The sequence below is a fragment of the Clinocottus analis genome, unplaced genomic scaffold (genome assembly GCF_023055335.1).
Source record: "Clinocottus analis isolate CAN_PGR_092001 unplaced genomic scaffold, fCliAna1.0.p SCAF_13, whole genome shotgun sequence".
NCBI classification, from domain to species: domain Eukaryota; kingdom Metazoa; phylum Chordata; class Actinopteri; order Perciformes; family Cottidae; genus Clinocottus; species Clinocottus analis.
Genome location: NW_027175854.1, coordinates 960,001 through 976,928, shown reverse-complemented (window position 1 = coordinate 976,928; position 16,928 = coordinate 960,001). Strand labels below are relative to the sequence as shown.

General features: G+C 46.3%; 1 protein-coding gene across 3 annotated transcripts in view; it reads left to right on the top strand.

Moving 5' to 3' along the window:
- Positions 1 to 16,928, top strand: part of znf462 (zinc finger protein 462) — a 46,533-nt gene that overhangs the window by 14,626 nt on the left and 14,979 nt on the right. For all 3 annotated transcript variants that reach the window (XM_068573338.1, XM_068573339.1, XM_068573340.1), the window contains exons 2-6: positions 6,751 to 7,010; positions 7,218 to 12,430; positions 12,840 to 12,974; positions 14,900 to 15,327; positions 16,693 to 16,811. In XM_068573338.1, coding sequence (XP_068429439.1) covers positions 6,791 to 7,010; positions 7,218 to 12,430; positions 12,840 to 12,974; positions 14,900 to 15,327; positions 16,693 to 16,811 — 6,115 coding nt within the window. In that variant the 5' untranslated portion in view covers positions 6,751 to 6,790. The remainder of the gene's footprint in view (positions 1 to 6,750; positions 7,011 to 7,217; positions 12,431 to 12,839; positions 12,975 to 14,899; positions 15,328 to 16,692; positions 16,812 to 16,928) is intronic.

Here is a 16,928-nt window from a genome sequence, read left to right as displayed (position 1 = left end):
ATTCTATTGCAACATCCTGTCACAAGTCGGCATATTTCATGGCAGGAAGTGCTTCATCGTGGAACAATGGGCCCGAATGACAGATGCACATGAATACTGTGGGGATAGAAAAAAAAAAGGGAAAGGCACTGATTTTGCCATCGATCAGATTGTTAAACAGTCTGAATATTAGTTATTCGCACAGCGTGGAGAAGCCACGGGGATGGTGTGCGTCAAACTCCATGTCTTATAAATATATGAAAAAATAATCACAGCAAAGAGCGGCAACAACTGAATTGTTGTTACCAATAAAGTGTCCATTTTCTTTCAGGGTGGCAATCAGAGAGCAACTGACGGGACAACAACGTTCCCACGATAACAATAATCTACGATACGTCACAATATCTGTGGAAGTAAAGAAGACAATATATCTAAATGCTAAAAGGCACAAAACAAGAATTATGTATTTGACTGCAATGTGAGATGAAACAATGTCTGACAGTGTGTATTGTCTTATCTTCGGGTCTCTTTAAACACACACACACACACACACACTGACTGCAACGCGTCCACATGTGCCATCATTCGACAGTTCTTAATAAAATCTATCTGCTCTGAATTGATAACTCCTTCAAAGTGAGAACAACAATCGGCACTCGGCTGCTTTTCAAACCTGCTTCTCCACCGCGCGGCGTGACGCGAGGCCCGAAGACAAACCGCATGTTTCGACACACACCAGTTCACTCTGATCGAGCAATTAAAGGCGAGGCCGGAGGTCTGTTCGCGTCAGCCGCGAGCGTCTGTATCGTCCCGTCACGTATGTATTAATGCCGGGAGATTGGCATTAATACATGCATGACGGGTAAGATTATTATACCCGTTGCTATACGCGCTAGAAGTAGTGTTGAATGTTTGAGAGCCACAAGAGCCGATCCTCTGGATGAAGGCCTGCTCACCACGGTCGCCTGTAAGTAATGCAATGTAATCCAGTATTCATGTCGTGTCCACCCTCACTGCTATTGAGAACAAATTAAAAATCACTTTTTAAAAAAAATATTAGCCTCTAAAGTTCATCGTTGTCTTGAGGTTGAACGGAGATCTTTTAATGTTTCCACATGTATTTGCTGCTTTACAACACATTCATTTGTGATGCTTTTAACATGTGTTCGTGTTCTTGTGTCACATGGCCCACATTCAGACGAGGCACCTGTGTAAATACCAAAGAAGTACAACAACACGCTATTTTTTAAAAGGCATGTTCGAGAGCTGCTCGCTCAACGCTTTGATCATTCTAGTTTGAGGCTCTAGTTTGTGGTGTATTGTCTAATAGCACGGCGTGTGTTACATGCGTATCAGCAACTGTTGAGCACATTATCAGATCCGTTGTGTTCTCCTTGACGACATCAGAGGATGGGAGCAGCCATCTTGATCTCCAGCTATCTCCTGTTTGTTCAAAAGGCCAAATGCTCTGCGGTGACGTAACATGTTCTGCTCTTCTGCTGCATGACACGATGAGATCTTTCTCTGCAGTCTCTTCTGCGATAAACCTGGAGAAGCCCGTGAGCTAAAGAGATCACAATGTTAAAGGCTAATACATTCACATTTGCTTTTCTTTCATAAAGCAAAAAACATGTATTGATTTTCCTCTGATGCTGTCGTCTTCTCGCTCGGCAAATAAATCAATGGCCACGGCTGTAGCTACCTGCTGGTATTGCCACTGTATTGTCTCTTTAAAAAGCAGACCGTCATTGTCAATCAATGGGTTATTAATTATTGAGAATGTGCAGGTTGACACGTCGGCACATCTTGTTTGCCAGGTGAATCGCTCGGAGCCGGGATGCTAATATTCTCTCACATGAGATGGCAGCGCAAACCAACAGTTAAGGACAAAACCTCTGTGGTCCTAATCAGCTTAATGCTGGTGCATTCAGAGGCCCTCTTTCAGACGGAGCAGCTGCTGTCAGCCGGTTTGAGTAGAGGGTGTGACTGCTGGCAGAGCTCGCCGATGCAGAGAGACCGGTTGGTGATTAACAAACGTCAGTAGACTTTGGAATCTGTGGAGCCCGGGCTTTGTCCTCAGTGGCTTTCCACCGAAGGTATTCCAGGTGGTTCTGTCATGCTCGCTGGCTGCCTCCCTTCTCCTTCCACCCTTCCCCCCTTTCCAGGCCTGCTCTCTCCTTCTGCTCTCTCTCTTTTCTCTCTGTCTCTCTGCCCTCTTGTCCCCAGGGTTTCAGAGCTCTGAGATAAAGAAGTTCAGACATACCTCACATTTTTAGACCCCCTTGTGGAACGTAGCCGCTCCTCCCTACGCGGTGGACGCCGCTCGCCCTGACCTAATCTGCAGGACGGGAGGAGGGGACGGGGACGGGGGACGGGGGGATTCGGTCCTCTTCTTTGTCAGAGATAACGTCGTCTCTCACAAAGAAAATGAACAGGACCACGCAAAGTTATCCCGGCCAGAGCGTGAGATGTTTTTCTGCTGAGCTGTGTGGGCAGAGGGCTTCGGGCACGAGGCTGTACATCTGGCGGATAGATTTCTGTCAGCAGTTCTCCAGTGTCAGGCGGGCCGCTGCCTTTGAGGGAGAGGATCAGATCTGTGGGTCCATGTTGTGTGCTGGCTGAACACCTAAGCGCACATCGCCAGCTCCTAAAATGGCTGCCCTTGAAGCCGGGCTCAGAGGAGGATCCGAGCAGCTCAGTTGCTGCCTGCTCCAGCCCCGGCTGACGAGATGAAAGCAGTTACACAATCTCACCCATTAACTCGCTGTGGCGCTGGGACGGACCGGCTGAAGAGACACAGCCAGCTCTGGAGGCAGATGGTGGTTGTGTTGGAGGCTTTTTTTTCTCCTTCTTCTCCTCCTCCTCCTCCCCGGGCATTCCTCTCCCCTTCTCTACCAAAGGATTCTCTTGATATCCATGTCAAGGAACCTGGCATTAGGAGGCAACTTTGTTCAAAACAGCAGTGAACTGCCAAGCGAGCAGGGTGGGGCCCCGTGGCGAGGCAGTAACCTGACCCTGAGCAACAATGGATCCCCTGGTTGCTCAGGGACATACTGGCAGCTTGGCCGGCTCTCCGCCGGCCGGCCGGTCGGGTGTGGGAAGCAGGGCGGGATTTCCAACCGTCCTCTGGATGGTCCTCAGTTGAAATTTGCCGTATTCGGAAATGCAATTCTGGTATTAGAGCTTCGTTTCCCCTTTTCGAATGGAAATGGATGACACTGGAAGTGTAAAATGTTTTGTTGTTCTCAGTATAATTGAGTTAAAGTCTTAAAGGAGGCGGAGATGAGTCCAACAAACGCAGGACTTTCAACCAGGAGACCTGAGTTGGTGTCCCAAAGGGTTGTTGAGTTATTTCAGTGATGTTTGTGACGTTAATTAGTTTACACCGATTTCAAGCACAACCAATATGTTTTTTTTTTAACAAAGTGGGTTTGTTGCCCAAACGTCGTGTTTTTGTGTAAATTCGACACACAAGCGTCGTTGTTTAATGCGGCCGTCGTAAAGCATCACAGCTTAACGTGGTGGGCAAAAAACTGACACCGAGGGGTCAAACCAAGCACCAGTTTGTGACAAGAATGTGTTGATATGACGTGACAACTAATGTTCTTTAACCTTGGAATTGCATGACAATTACAGCAGTTTTGTTTTAATTTAACATAGTACACTGAAGTAATAAACCTGTGCCTGTGTAAATACTGAACTACAAGACACTCTGGCACAGTCAACAAATATTAAAATGTCTCCGCTCTTGAGCGCGCCTGCTCCATGCCAGGACTGAAGACACTAAAAGAGAACGCCACTGATTTAGCTCGGCACGCAGCAACATTGTCAGGTGGACGGTTTAAAAAATACAGATCAAAATCAACACCACCTTTTTATTGTTCATGGGACTTTATGGGTTAATTCAGCTCAGCTGCACGTTAAGCTTTGAAAGCTGTGTCTGCATTGTGTCACATTAACTTTAAATAATATACATTTAATCTAGAAGGCCACAGGAACACAAAAGGCCTTCATGGTTTACCATATTTCCTCTTAAATCGCTGCCTTTTACTTATTTGTACTCTTTATCAACCTGCTTATTCCATTTGAGATAATATAATGAAATGTAATAATTACATGCATTAAACTGAGTTGTACTAAATGTTTAAAGACAATGTAAGGCTGAGTGAAACACACTCGTTCTCTATAAAACATAATGTAAAACACACAGCGGTGCTGTTGCTCTGGAGCAGCGCGATAAGGCTGCCGCTGTGTAATTGAATGTAAGCATAAAATGTTGATTATGATCGTGTTATAGAATGATGTTGATTATTATTTTATCAGCTATTGATGGATCATCTTCTGGCCTTTCAGCAAGAATGTAAGGAGAACTGCTAAAACAGGATTTAGTTGGATTATAGACACAAATCACGTCGTATTATGATGTCGACGTGTTTCATTAAGAACAATGGATCCACAAAGGGTCATGCTGGCTGTGTGCATGCGAACCATTAATCCTCTTTGAATACATGCAAATATTTCTCTCTTTGCCTAATACAATACACAAATCATTGTGTTATAAATAAGAACGTACACAAAGGATTGTCGCTCAGCTTTAAATAACATTCATTTCCAGTTTGTTCTCCAGGAACTGGATCCCAGCTCAAGGCAACACATACGCAAATCATATCTTAAAAAGCAATTGGTTCATTACTTTGTCACTACACAAAGGATTTTGGCTCAAAGAGAAGGACATAAAGTTGTTAGATGCTTCTGAACGTTTTTAACGGTTACACAATGAATAGATGTGCAGTCTACACAATGTGAACGTGTGGTTTTACATTTGTTTGCACAACGCTTTCCATGTGTCGACTTCATTATTGGTTTAGTCTGGTATTTCAAGTTTTTTCTTCTTTTTTTCTTCCTGGAGTTAGCATTGGCATACAGGGGTGGACAAAATAATGAAAACACCTGTTATACATGAAGGAGAGTAAAGAGGAAAATGACCATCATGTGTTCATAGTGTGTCCATCGTGTTCGTTGAAGAACTTTTGAATGCAGCTCGTGGTTTGGGGATATTATCATTTTGACATGTGGAAACATGTATTTGTACACAGGATGCCGTGTACAATTGCCTCATGCTGTCAGGCCCATTAAGGCCCAGTAATGTGTCTATGCAGAGCCTTCAGCAGCCATCACGGGTCCCCGTGTTCGGTGCATATTTGTGCATGGGCCATAAGCCGTCTGAATATGAATGGGAGCCTTGTTGAATATCAACTTTGTAGAACTCACAACCGTTCTTGTACAGACTGAGAAGAATCATTCCCTCTCAAAGAAAATGAAATAAATAGGTCCTTGAGTTCCTTTAATTTGATCTAGATTTATCTTGTGTTTAAGGAACTTAAACCTCCAACACAATATGTTGATTTGTTGCCCCCTCAAAGTAATGCAGCTATTGGGATGCAGGCAAAACATGTGTTCACCGAATTAGTGACATAGTGAAATAAATCATCTTAATTTGAATTGAGGGTCACGATGGTAAAGTGTCCTTTAACTACCCATCTCAGAACCAGTGTCGGCTTCAAATACTGTGTGATATTATATGGCTGGTGTCACAACATCACAATGGAAACCGCAGTAAAAATGATGGCCGTATCGTCAATTTCCATTTTTCTGTCCAAGTCTGAAACTGCAGAGCAGCCCAAAGACGTAAAGCCTCCATCTCTCCGTTGATTCAGTCAATCTTATTTCAGAGCGGTTGATGCAATCTGATGGAATAGTCTGCTCTAAATACTGGAGCTGCTCTCCAGCTGTTGCTTATCCCAAGGTAATAAAAATGGGACAAATCAGCCCATAATCCCTCCTCAGTCCCTCCATTGTTCTTAGAATGATGCGATGCTCAAAAATGGGACCTTCTTAGTATTCTGAGTAACATCAGCATCTGCTGATTTCTCCTCTTTGTCATGTTTTGTGAGGCTTTCTGTCGCCGCTTGTGGACAGCGTCGGTCGTTAAGTCGATTGAAAATAATTACATTTCGTAGTTTTGTCTTCATAAACCGAATATTTTGCTGTTTTTGCATAAGTTAATAAACACGTGTGTCTTCTTTATTACATCTTTTGAGAATAGTAATTAGACTTAAAGGATCATAAAGGTTTAATCTTGTTTTTTTACATTTGTATTCCCGCTTATCATCTCACCACTGCTGCATATTATTCAGCATCAAAGCAATCAATAAGAAATAAATAGTATGTCACATTGAATGTCCACCAAGTGCAGGACTTTCAACAACGTGCTTGATTTGGTCACAAATTGTTAGCAATACAATTTAAAGAGCTTCCATCAATCTGGCAGATCAAACTATTTTGAACACATAATTATAATTATTTAAAAGCCTTGTATGTTTTGCTTTCCATCGTCTTACTTGTTATGTAGAAAATGTGCGTCTTACATCCGGCACTTGATTATTCTTTCGCTCACAGCAGGAATTGCCTTTGGTAATCATCTTAGATCATCACCAAGCTCATTTTTATGGGAGGACGTGTTCGCTACACTGAATATTGAAGCATTAAGGAATAATATTATCCCTCCTTTGTAATAGCTCTGTACATATGAGTCTCAATGCCAAAGTAAATACCCCTTAACGTGCACTGGAAATGGCTCCGCTGAATATATTTAACGCAACTGTTATGAATTACTTTTATTTTCAATCCCACTCACTTCATTAGACATTCTGCTGTGTGCTCATTGGAACATCCTGCATGTCCTCATGGGTTTTTCTTTTTTCTTTGCAGGTTTCCCTGATTTTCCAGGGAGCGCTCCCTTTTTTCAGTGATGGAGGTATTGCAGTGTGACGGCTGTGACTTCCGCGCCGAGTCATACGACGACTTGAAGACCCACATTCAGGAAGTGCACACGGTTTTCCTGCAGCCCGCAGACGCGGACGAGTCTGACTCTCTGAAAGACGAAGACGAGGAGGAGGAGGAGGAGGAGGAAGCGGAGGAATATGACGACAAGGATGACCGAGATTATTCAACTCCTAAAGCTGGAATGAGTATGTCCACCGATTCAAATCGGATGTTACAGTTTAATTTGTGGAGGATTATTATCCTCATAGTAGGATGATTTTAAGTTTGATTGAGGGGCATAAAATCATTGATGTTGGATTTACTGACAGAAACGACAGAATGTATAAACAATATAAACATGTGACTCATTTACTTTCCATCAGACATCTCACATACTTTCTCATCTTTTTTAGGCCCCAATACTACTGACAATTCCAACCAAACACCACAAAAGCAGACGGCTGAAACCCACCTGCCGTTTTACCAGTGCAAGTTCTGTGTCCGTTACTTCAGATCAAAGTCATTCTTAAGAAACCACACCAAAAAAGTGCACGACGCTGTAGAGGAAGATTCTGACGCGAGCATCTCCTCGCAGGGCGCCGAGCAGCCCAGCTACACCGTTATTACGCACAATGACAATTCAAAATTGTACTCCTGTCAGTGTTGCACATACAAGTCTCCACGCAAAGCAAGAATACTGAAACACCAACTAATGTATCACAGTAAGGTTCCCACAGAGAGCGCCGGAGATCCTTCAGAATACAATGAGACCGGAGAGGAATCGGACCCGGCCAGTGGACTCATGAAGGGAACGTTCGCCTGTGAATGGTGTGACTATCAGACCGACCAGAAGGACAGCTGGACTAATCACGTGGTGAAGGAACACAGTGACGCGGTCAACATAGTTTCCTGCATCGAGCAGCTGGAAGGAGAGGCGAGCGCAAGCTCGCCCAAACCAGATTCTCCCTCCGCTTCCCGAAGCCAAAATAGATCAAAGATGGGTTTCACTGACGTTCAAGAAAAGGAAGAGCTGGAAGCAAGTACGGTAGCAAACCCCTTGGAGAATTCAATCCCACAGCTCTCATCCTTTCAGTATGCACATATGAGTGATGTCACGCCCAACAGCACAGGTTCCTCCATTTTGTCCAATAGGTTCGCTTCGTCGGACGTCTCCAAGGGTGTCTTGGAGACGGATGACAACTTGCTCAATGAAGAAGACTCTAAGAGCAGCTTAGAGAACGATGACGAAGAAGACTTGGGCGATATAGATGATCCCAGCTATACCGGGACCCTGTCAGCAGATGCAAAGCAGCTTCTAACTGATGAGGACAATAAACTACTGGAGACTAAAGGAATACCGTTTAGAAAGTACATGAACCGCTTTCAGTGCCCTTTCTGCTCCTTCCTCACCATGCACAGGCGAAGCATCTCCCGGCACATTGAAAACATTCACCTTTCTGGTAAAACTACAGTGTATAAATGTGATGAATGCCCATTCATTTGCACCAGCCCTCTCAAACTAGGCACGCACAAACAGAGCCACGTATCCTCAGATTTAGACACCATGGACCTAACCGATAGTCCAAATCCTCACAGTGACAATGCTGCAGAGCCCGTTAACGGGGGCAATGTCATTTCCAAAGTCAATGGGAAAAAGATGACCAGCACACCGAACGACCAGCAGAACCCTCATCGCTGCACACTCTGCAGCTTCTCGACCACCACGCTGAAAGGGCTGAGGGTTCACCAGCAGCATAAGCATTCCTACTGTGATGACCTAGATCCCACTGTCTTTGAAAGCCAGCTGACCGACCAGCCGGAGTCTGAACCGGACACTTCTCCAATCTTTCTGCAAAAAACCCAGACCTCCATTTTAGGACTTGCCACCAAAAAGCCCTTAGTCACAGGGAAGAGAGCCAGGAAGTCCATTAACGACTTGCCTTTGGATTTGTCCTCGGTTAAGAAGAGAACTAGAATTGATGAAATCGCCAGTAACCTTCACAGTAAGATAAGCCAAAGCCAACAGGACATGGTCATAAACCTAGACGACATGGATGATGTCGATGGCGGAGAAAATCACACCATGGATGACAACAAAAACCCCGTCTTCACTTATAACACGCAACAGCTTCATGCCAGAGATTCAATGATGTCCCACGAGGGAGGCCGAATAGGGAAGAGAAAAAGCAACCCTAAGTCCAAACCGAGAAACATTCCTATATCGCTGACTCTCTCAGACGATAGTGAGAACATCTCTGTTGACCCCAGTGACGGTGCTATCCAGGAGAACGCTGATTATTCAGAGGATCAGGGAACGACACGCTTCTACTGCAAACACTGTGATTACCACAACAAATCGGCTCGCAGCGTCAGCACCCATTACCAGAGGATGCACCCGTACATCAAGTTCAGCTTTAAGTACATCCTGGACTCCGAGGACCACAGTGCGGTCTTCCGCTGCTTAGAGTGTTACATTGAATACACAAATTACAATGACTTGCATCAACACTATATGGATCACCACCCCGAAGCGAGCAACGTGCTCAACTTCAACCAACCAAACCTGGTATACATGTGCCGCTTCTGTTCCTACACCAGCCCCAATGTCAGGAGCCTGATGCCCCACTACCAAAGAATGCACCCGACAGTGAAGATCAACAACGCGATGATCTTCTCGAGCTACATCGTGGAGCAGTCCCAGAAAACGGGGGAATCGCAAACCCTGAGGGAAATATTGAACTCTGGCCCCAAGAATCTGAACTCGCCCTCGTCGACCCCGAGGTCGTCCACCAGCCCAGTGCCCAAAGCGGTCTCCAAGACCCCTGAAGCCGGTGCCGAGGCAGACCCCCTCAAAGAAGCTATGGGTGGCAACGTCGTCGTGTACGATTGCGACGTGTGTTCTTTTGCGAGCCCCAACATGCACTCAGTGTTGGTCCACTATCAGAAGAAACACCCGGAGCAAAAGGCGTCTTATTTCCGTATCCAGAAAACCATGAAGGTCATCTCGGTGGATCAGTCGCAGCCCGTCGCCAACTCTTCGTATAATCTCGGCATGGCCACGCCTCCGAAGCAACCGAGCGCGGCGCTGTACGGGTCCGATGAAGAAATGTACTACTGTAAACATTGCGTGTACAGCAACAGATCTGTTGTTGGTGTGTTGGTCCATTATCAAAAGAGACACCCCGAAGTAAAAGTGACCGCAAAGTATATCAAACATGGCACTCCCACTCCCGGTTTGATGAAATTAATGGACGAATTGCAAATTGCGGCGCCCAAGCAGTTTCTGAAGCAGTTTCAAAACAACGGCCACGATGGATCCAACAGCACGAGCCCTAAACCTGGAAGCGGTGAGAAAGGAGAGGACGAGCTGTTTTTTTGCCAGCACTGTGATTATGGCAATCGCACCGTGAAAGGAGTGCTCATTCACTACCAGAAGAAGCATCGGGAAACCAAGTCCAACGCTGACCTCGTACGTCGTCACACTGCAGTCGTCCGGAGTCAGCGAGAGCGAGCGCAGATGGTCCAGTCGAGCAGCGTCTCCTCTGCCTTGATCCCAGCTCCTCCGGACGACCCCGAAAACACTACGCAGCTGCGCTCCCTGAAGTGCAGACACTGTTCGTACGCGTCGCCCTACGTCTACGCCCTGAAGAAACATCTGAAGAAAGAGCACCCCACTGTGAAGGCCACAGCCATGACCATTTTACACTGGGCGTACCAGGACGGCATTCTGGAGGCCGGCTACCACTGTGAGTGGTGCATTTACTCCCACGCCGAACCCCAAGGCCTGCTGCTCCATTACCAAAGACGCCACCCTGAGCACAATGTCGATTACACGTACATGGCCAGCAAGCTATGGGCGGGACCGGAGACCACTCAACAAGGGGGCAACATGGAAACCAAGCATTACAAGTGCAGAGACTGTGCCTTCGAGGCCTGTACCATATGGGACATCACGAGTCACTATCAGGTAGTGCACCCGTGGGCCATCAAAGGGGACGAATCTGTGCTTTTGGATATCATCAAAGGAAATGGCCCAGCTGAAATTCTACACCAGCAGATGGCCAACGAGCTCGTGTCTTTCGATTGCCAATCCGTTGACGATGATGGAGCACAGGTCATGGTCGGCACACCCCAAGAAAGCAATCCCCATCCTCCCCACCCACGACTTTCCATCTCAAACAATACTTATCAGTGCACCGTTTGTCTGTCAGAGTACAACAGCCTCCACGGGCTCCTCACTCACTATGGAAAAAAGCACCCAGGTATGAAGGTAAAAGCTGCAGATTTCGCACAGGAGGCCGACATCAACCCCAGCTCTGTGTATAAATGCCGTCACTGTCCGTACGTGAACTCCCGAATCCACGGCGTCCTAACCCACTATCAGAAGAGACACCCGTTGGTGAAAGTCACTGCGGAGGACTTCGCGGATGACATCGAGCAACTCGCTGACGCGAATGAAGGAGACGACAAGTGCAAAACTCAGAGGCAAGGCTACGGCGCGTACAGATGCAAAATCTGCCCCTACACACACGGGACGCTGGAGAAACTCAAAATCCACTATGAGAAATATCACAATCAGTCGGCGTCTGAAATGTTCGCCCCCTCTCTGACGTATTTTTCTCCCGGTAAAGAATGCGAGCCAGTCGCTGAATGCAGTGCTGGTAATATATCGAGCGCTGCTAAAGTCCAGGAGGTCGGTGAATTGGACCTTGCCCTCTCCCAGTTACCCATCAATAAGACTGAGAAACACGCTATATTCAAGTGTCAGCTCTGCAAATACTTCTGCTCCACCAGGAAAGGCATCGCTCGCCACTACCGTATCAAGCACAACAACGTCCGCGCTCAGCCGGAGGGTAAAAACAACGTCTTCAAATGCGCCCTGTGTCCGTACACGAACCCTATACGCAAAGGTCTGGCAGCACACTACCAGAAGCGGCACGATATCGATGCCTATTACACCCATTGCCTGGCCGCTTCCAGGACGATAACCGAAAAGCCCAACAAGGTGATAGCGACGCCGCCGCCGGAAGTCGAAAATTCGGAAATGAGCGAAGACTTGCGTTTGGCGGTGGAGAGGCGGCAGTGTTCCCTTTGCGCCTTCCAGGCCTTCAGCAGGAAGAGCATCGTGTCGCACTACATCAAACGCCACCCAGGTGTCTTCCCCAAGAAGCAGCACGCCAGCAAGCTCGGCCGCTACTTCACCGTCATCTATGCCAAAGAGCCGGAGAAAGTCGCTGTCGGTACAGCGGCGGAGGACAACGAGGAAGTGCTGAAGGTCCAGTTTAAACCCGAGCGGGACAGCGAGGTGGAATGGCTGCCGTTCAAGTGTCTGAAATGCTTCCAGTTGTCCTTCAGCACCGGCGCGCTGCTCTCTATGCACTACAACGACCACCACAGCAATGACTTGAAGAGAGACTTCTTGGTGTCGCCCGGACCTGAGGACGAGGACGAGGAGCTGTACAAGTGTACTCACTGCGAGCTGAAGTTCCTGGCGCTCCCAGTTCTGGCGAAACATCTCTTGAACCACAACGAGGAGTTTCAGAAGAGGGCCATGCGGCAGGAGAGGAGGCGGCAGCTGCTCAGCAAACAGAAAGCTGCAGAACCTCCCGAGACCAAGGCCGAGAAGGTGAGCAGAGACCCGAGTTTCAAAAGAATATGAGGCTTTATTTTATTTTATTTTGATGTCTGACCGCATACAACAACTCCTGTGATGCCGTAAGATGCTTTCTATCATGCTCCAGCTGTTCCTGGCGTAATGGGCTCTCATAGTGAGAGTATTGTTAATTTATCATAATGTGACGCTATAAGCCCAAAACCATTGCACTTGTCCACAAAGTAGTCATAATTTGTGATTTGTTAGTTTCATGATACGTTCATTAAATTTGGCAAAATCCATCAGTTAGTTTAGATTTTACACTGTTATTTTTTTTTTATGAGGCCAACATTTCAAAATATGTTTTTAAAATATATGTCAAATGAAAAGAAACTGAATAAGAAACCTGTTTGCTTTGTCTCTTTTCTCTTCCTGTGAACAGGAAAGCCCAGTAAATAACGCTCCCGTAGGCTTCAGGTGTAACTTCTGCATAGAGATGCATCCCACACTGCGCGCCATCTGCAACCACCTCAGGAAGCACGTCCAGTACGGAGAGGTCAAAGAGGGACACGTCAAGGTAATGGAGTCGCATCTATTCTTAGATTCATGTGTCCTGGTGTGGAGGCTTATTTATTTCGGGATTTGTTACATTAACTCTAAAATATGTTCATATCAACGCCACACCGGTCAATGTTAAACATATCTTTATCAAATCGGCTGTTAATGTAAATGATGATCATGAAAAATACACATTTCTATTCTATTTTTGGCAAGATTAAGATCTCTTTTGATGGCTTGTGAAATATAATAATCATATTAAAGCAACAAAGGAATAACTTCTTGCCGAGAGGATGGATGAGGTGATTTTATTTTTTACATAAATATAAATAGCTTAGCTTAGCATGAAGCTGTAGCTTCATATTTACTGCACTTTGAAGTGGTTTCAACCTTTGTATCCAACGCTCTGCAAGAAAGTGAATCAGCGTATTTCCCAGAATGTCAATTAATCAAACATCTACTACATCACAGTAAATGTATAGTAAGCATCTTTTATTGCCATCAATGTTATATTTTATCTCACAATACTTAAACGGCGTACTTTGACTGTCCTGTGTGCTTCTGTCTTGTGAACTAACTCCTCGTCTTCATCTGTTCTGATCTGTTTTACTCGACTTGGATTCTCCATTCGTTGATAACGGATGCTGGCTTCTGGGTGTATATTTAAGATGCATTGCATTCGCTTTGGCACTTGTCGGTATATTCACTGCAGAGGATAAGACGTTGTCCCGTGGCGCTGATGGCACATGCCGGGGTTACGGGTTAACTGCAAGCGCTCATGGCCGACGACACCTCTAGCAGATGGGATTTATTGTATGTTTTACACAATTGCAGAAGGTAAAACAGAACGTTGCTTTTTATTGTACCGCCAATACAGTTTCAACTCTGGAAACTGCGACGGTCCCGATAGAGTCGGGTGGAAAAGAAAACAGGCTGACAGTGCAGTCGGGGCAGACTGGACGGCAAGGTTAGCTCTGTGGATGCCACATCTTATTTATGAGTGCGTGAAGTGCAGGGTCAGGCCCTTCCACAGAAAGAACGAGCTTCCTCCAGGCAATAAAAACAGTCATGGTGATTCTCTGTCTGCTTGTGATGACAAGAAGAAACCAGCCGGACAGCGGAAGAGGAAACAGATGAAGGAGTTGTGTTTTGCAGTTGTTTCGTGTTGTCGGTTCGACGCGTAAGGTTTTCTGTTTCAGCTCTTTATCTGTTCTCTCGTTTGACGAGGTTAGTTTCCTCTCATTTCTTTTTCAGGGTGGTTGAGCATCAGCATCAGCCAGTAATGATGCATCATTATGGATGTGGGGTGGAAAATAACCTTTTTAACCTCCCTGTGACATGTGACTGTGACGATGGAACTCTGTATGTCTTTAAGTATTAAGTACACAAAGAACAATTCAGCTGAATTATGTTATGTCTCTGTTAAATTGCATGTATTTTAGAGTTATACGGTTGATACACAGTCATGTTTTTCAGCCAGCCGTCCATTAGCAGGCTCACGCTGCAGCTCACAGTATTCTGGACAGGTGTTTGGCTGATTCAGGAAAATGAGTGACATAGAAAGGCTTTCAGGTCAATGATAAACCTCCATGTTGATCCACCGCACAGATGAGTCCGACTGCAGAGCGGGAGAGCTGTAGCTAACTGAAAAAGACGGCGGCGATACAGCTCAGAGGTGTCAGACAGATGCTTAACTGTTGCTTATGTGCTGTTAACATGATTTGCCTGATTCAGGAAAAACAATTAGATGTGCCAGACTCTGAGATACTTCATTGAACAGCCATTTTGGTGTCATCTGGTAGCTGATTTAGTATCAACATTGCACTATCCGAATAAATTGTTCCCCTTCATCTTCCTCCGTGTGTTGCAGTGTTGTGCAACAGACTAGACGACCGGGCACAGAGGTTACTGAACATCTGAGACTTCTTTCTCTTTGATTTGCAGCAGGAAGTCAGTGAAGTCCCCCTGACCCTGCCTTCAGAGACCCTGACCAACGGCGTCCTCGAGGCGGAAGAAGCAGCCGAATCCGACGTCCTGGATAGACCCGCGGCCGCCGCGACAGTGGGCCCGCCCTCGGTTTGCACGGCGTCGGCCGGCACCGGCGCCGCCGCGGAGACACCGGAGCCAGAAGCGAAAGCCGTGGAAGGAAGGGGAGCGGCCCTCGTGGCGGCAGCGAGGGCCGCGGTGTCGGAGGGCGAGCTGAAGCAGCGGTTAGCGGCGGGGGGCCACCCGTGTGTCCAGTGCGACAGAGTCTTCATGTCCATGCAGGGACTGCGGTCCCACGAGAGGAGCCACTCCGCCATGGCCATGTTCAGCCGAGAGGACAAATACAGCTGCCAGTACTGCCAGTTCGTCTCCCCCTTCAGACACAAGTAAGAAAGAGCAGCAGCGTCTGATGATCTTCACTGTTCCCACAGTAAAGTCCCGCTTGACACATATTTACACGCATTTGTGTTCATGTGTTAAACCGTTGATCCGTCGTTGACCGTTGAGCTTTTCTGTACGATCCCGCTTTTCAGTCATGTTAGTTCAAGATGTCATCCTTCACATTTTAGTCCTGGTTGACCCGGGAACAAGACGTTCTTGGTCATTTTAGCTACTTTTTTAATAAGGAACAAAAAAGCAAATGGGTACGCGAGCTGCTGGTGGTCACAACGGAAAACATTCTCTGCAGCTAAATGAGCCTAAAAACAGGTTGAAATGAATAAACCCTGTTAATAAACTGCTGCATCGTACTTACTGCTGCACGTACCGAATGAAATGCAGAGGAGGGAAATGAAACTAAAGGCGTCTTGGATTACAGTAATTTAACACGGTTGTGATACGGCTATGGGAGACGGGACAGCAAATAGTGTCACTAGATTACATGCATGCATCATTTTCTGTGAATCCCTCGCACATATGAAGGTAATTTAAACCCAGGGCACGAATGGCGGAGTCCGCCACAAACAAATACACTGTTAGGTCATTACAGGATATATACACATGCATCAATAGAGTCCAAAACTCTCTCCTTTCCATACCTTACTGGTCGTGCACCAGCTGTTCTGCAAATTAACAGAATGTTAAACTTGTTTTGTGTTTCACTATTTTACACCTTATTCAGTTTTACCCTTCACAGTTCCTTTAAATCCTCAATCTTTTCTAAGATTTCCTGCCTCCTCGGAGAGTGAAGACAACCATTACAGCGAGACAGACATTTTGCTAGTGTGATTTGTTTTATCCATCACAGAGACACCGAGCGAGAGGGGAAGAGAGAGTCCTCATCTCCTCTGAGCTCCCAGGTGTAATCCCTCTGTACTGTATGTGCCCTGACCCAGAAAGAAGCCAAATTCCCATGCCACCTCGGAGGCTGGCATTAAAAACACAGCCACTGTCCCCACAGGCGCTCACACGTTCACTCCCACCAAGGGATTGTGGGAAGATGAGTTCACCCCACGGCTCCCTGTTCTGTAGTCATTGGAAATGTGCGGCTGTTGTTTGTGAGGTAAACAGAATTGAGTACTTTAGATGCTGCTGGAAGAAGAAAAAAAAACAAGCCTGCAGTTGAAATCATCAAAGTGGATGCTGTTGAGTAGAGCTCTCTTTCTTTCCTGTACTCTATTCTTGTCACTTTCTCTCCTGATCTGCTATCCTTTTGTCCTCGTTCCATCTATTTTTTTCGTCTTTTATCCTCTTATCTCATATCCTCCCTCTGTTTTTTTTTTAAATATATATATATTTTGTCTCCTCGGCAGTCTGGACAGACATGTGCAGTCTCACCACGGGCACCACAAGCCCTTCAAGTGCAAACTCTGCCCCTTTAAATCTGCCTACGTGAGTCGCTTGAAGAGCCACCTGCATAAGGCACACACAGGTAAAAACCAAGCACACACACACACACACACATCAAATCCCATCTTGCAGCTGTATCCATGACTAACAAGGTATTCCCGGGCCAGAATAGCAGCCTCCTGTTCATCATCTTCCACAT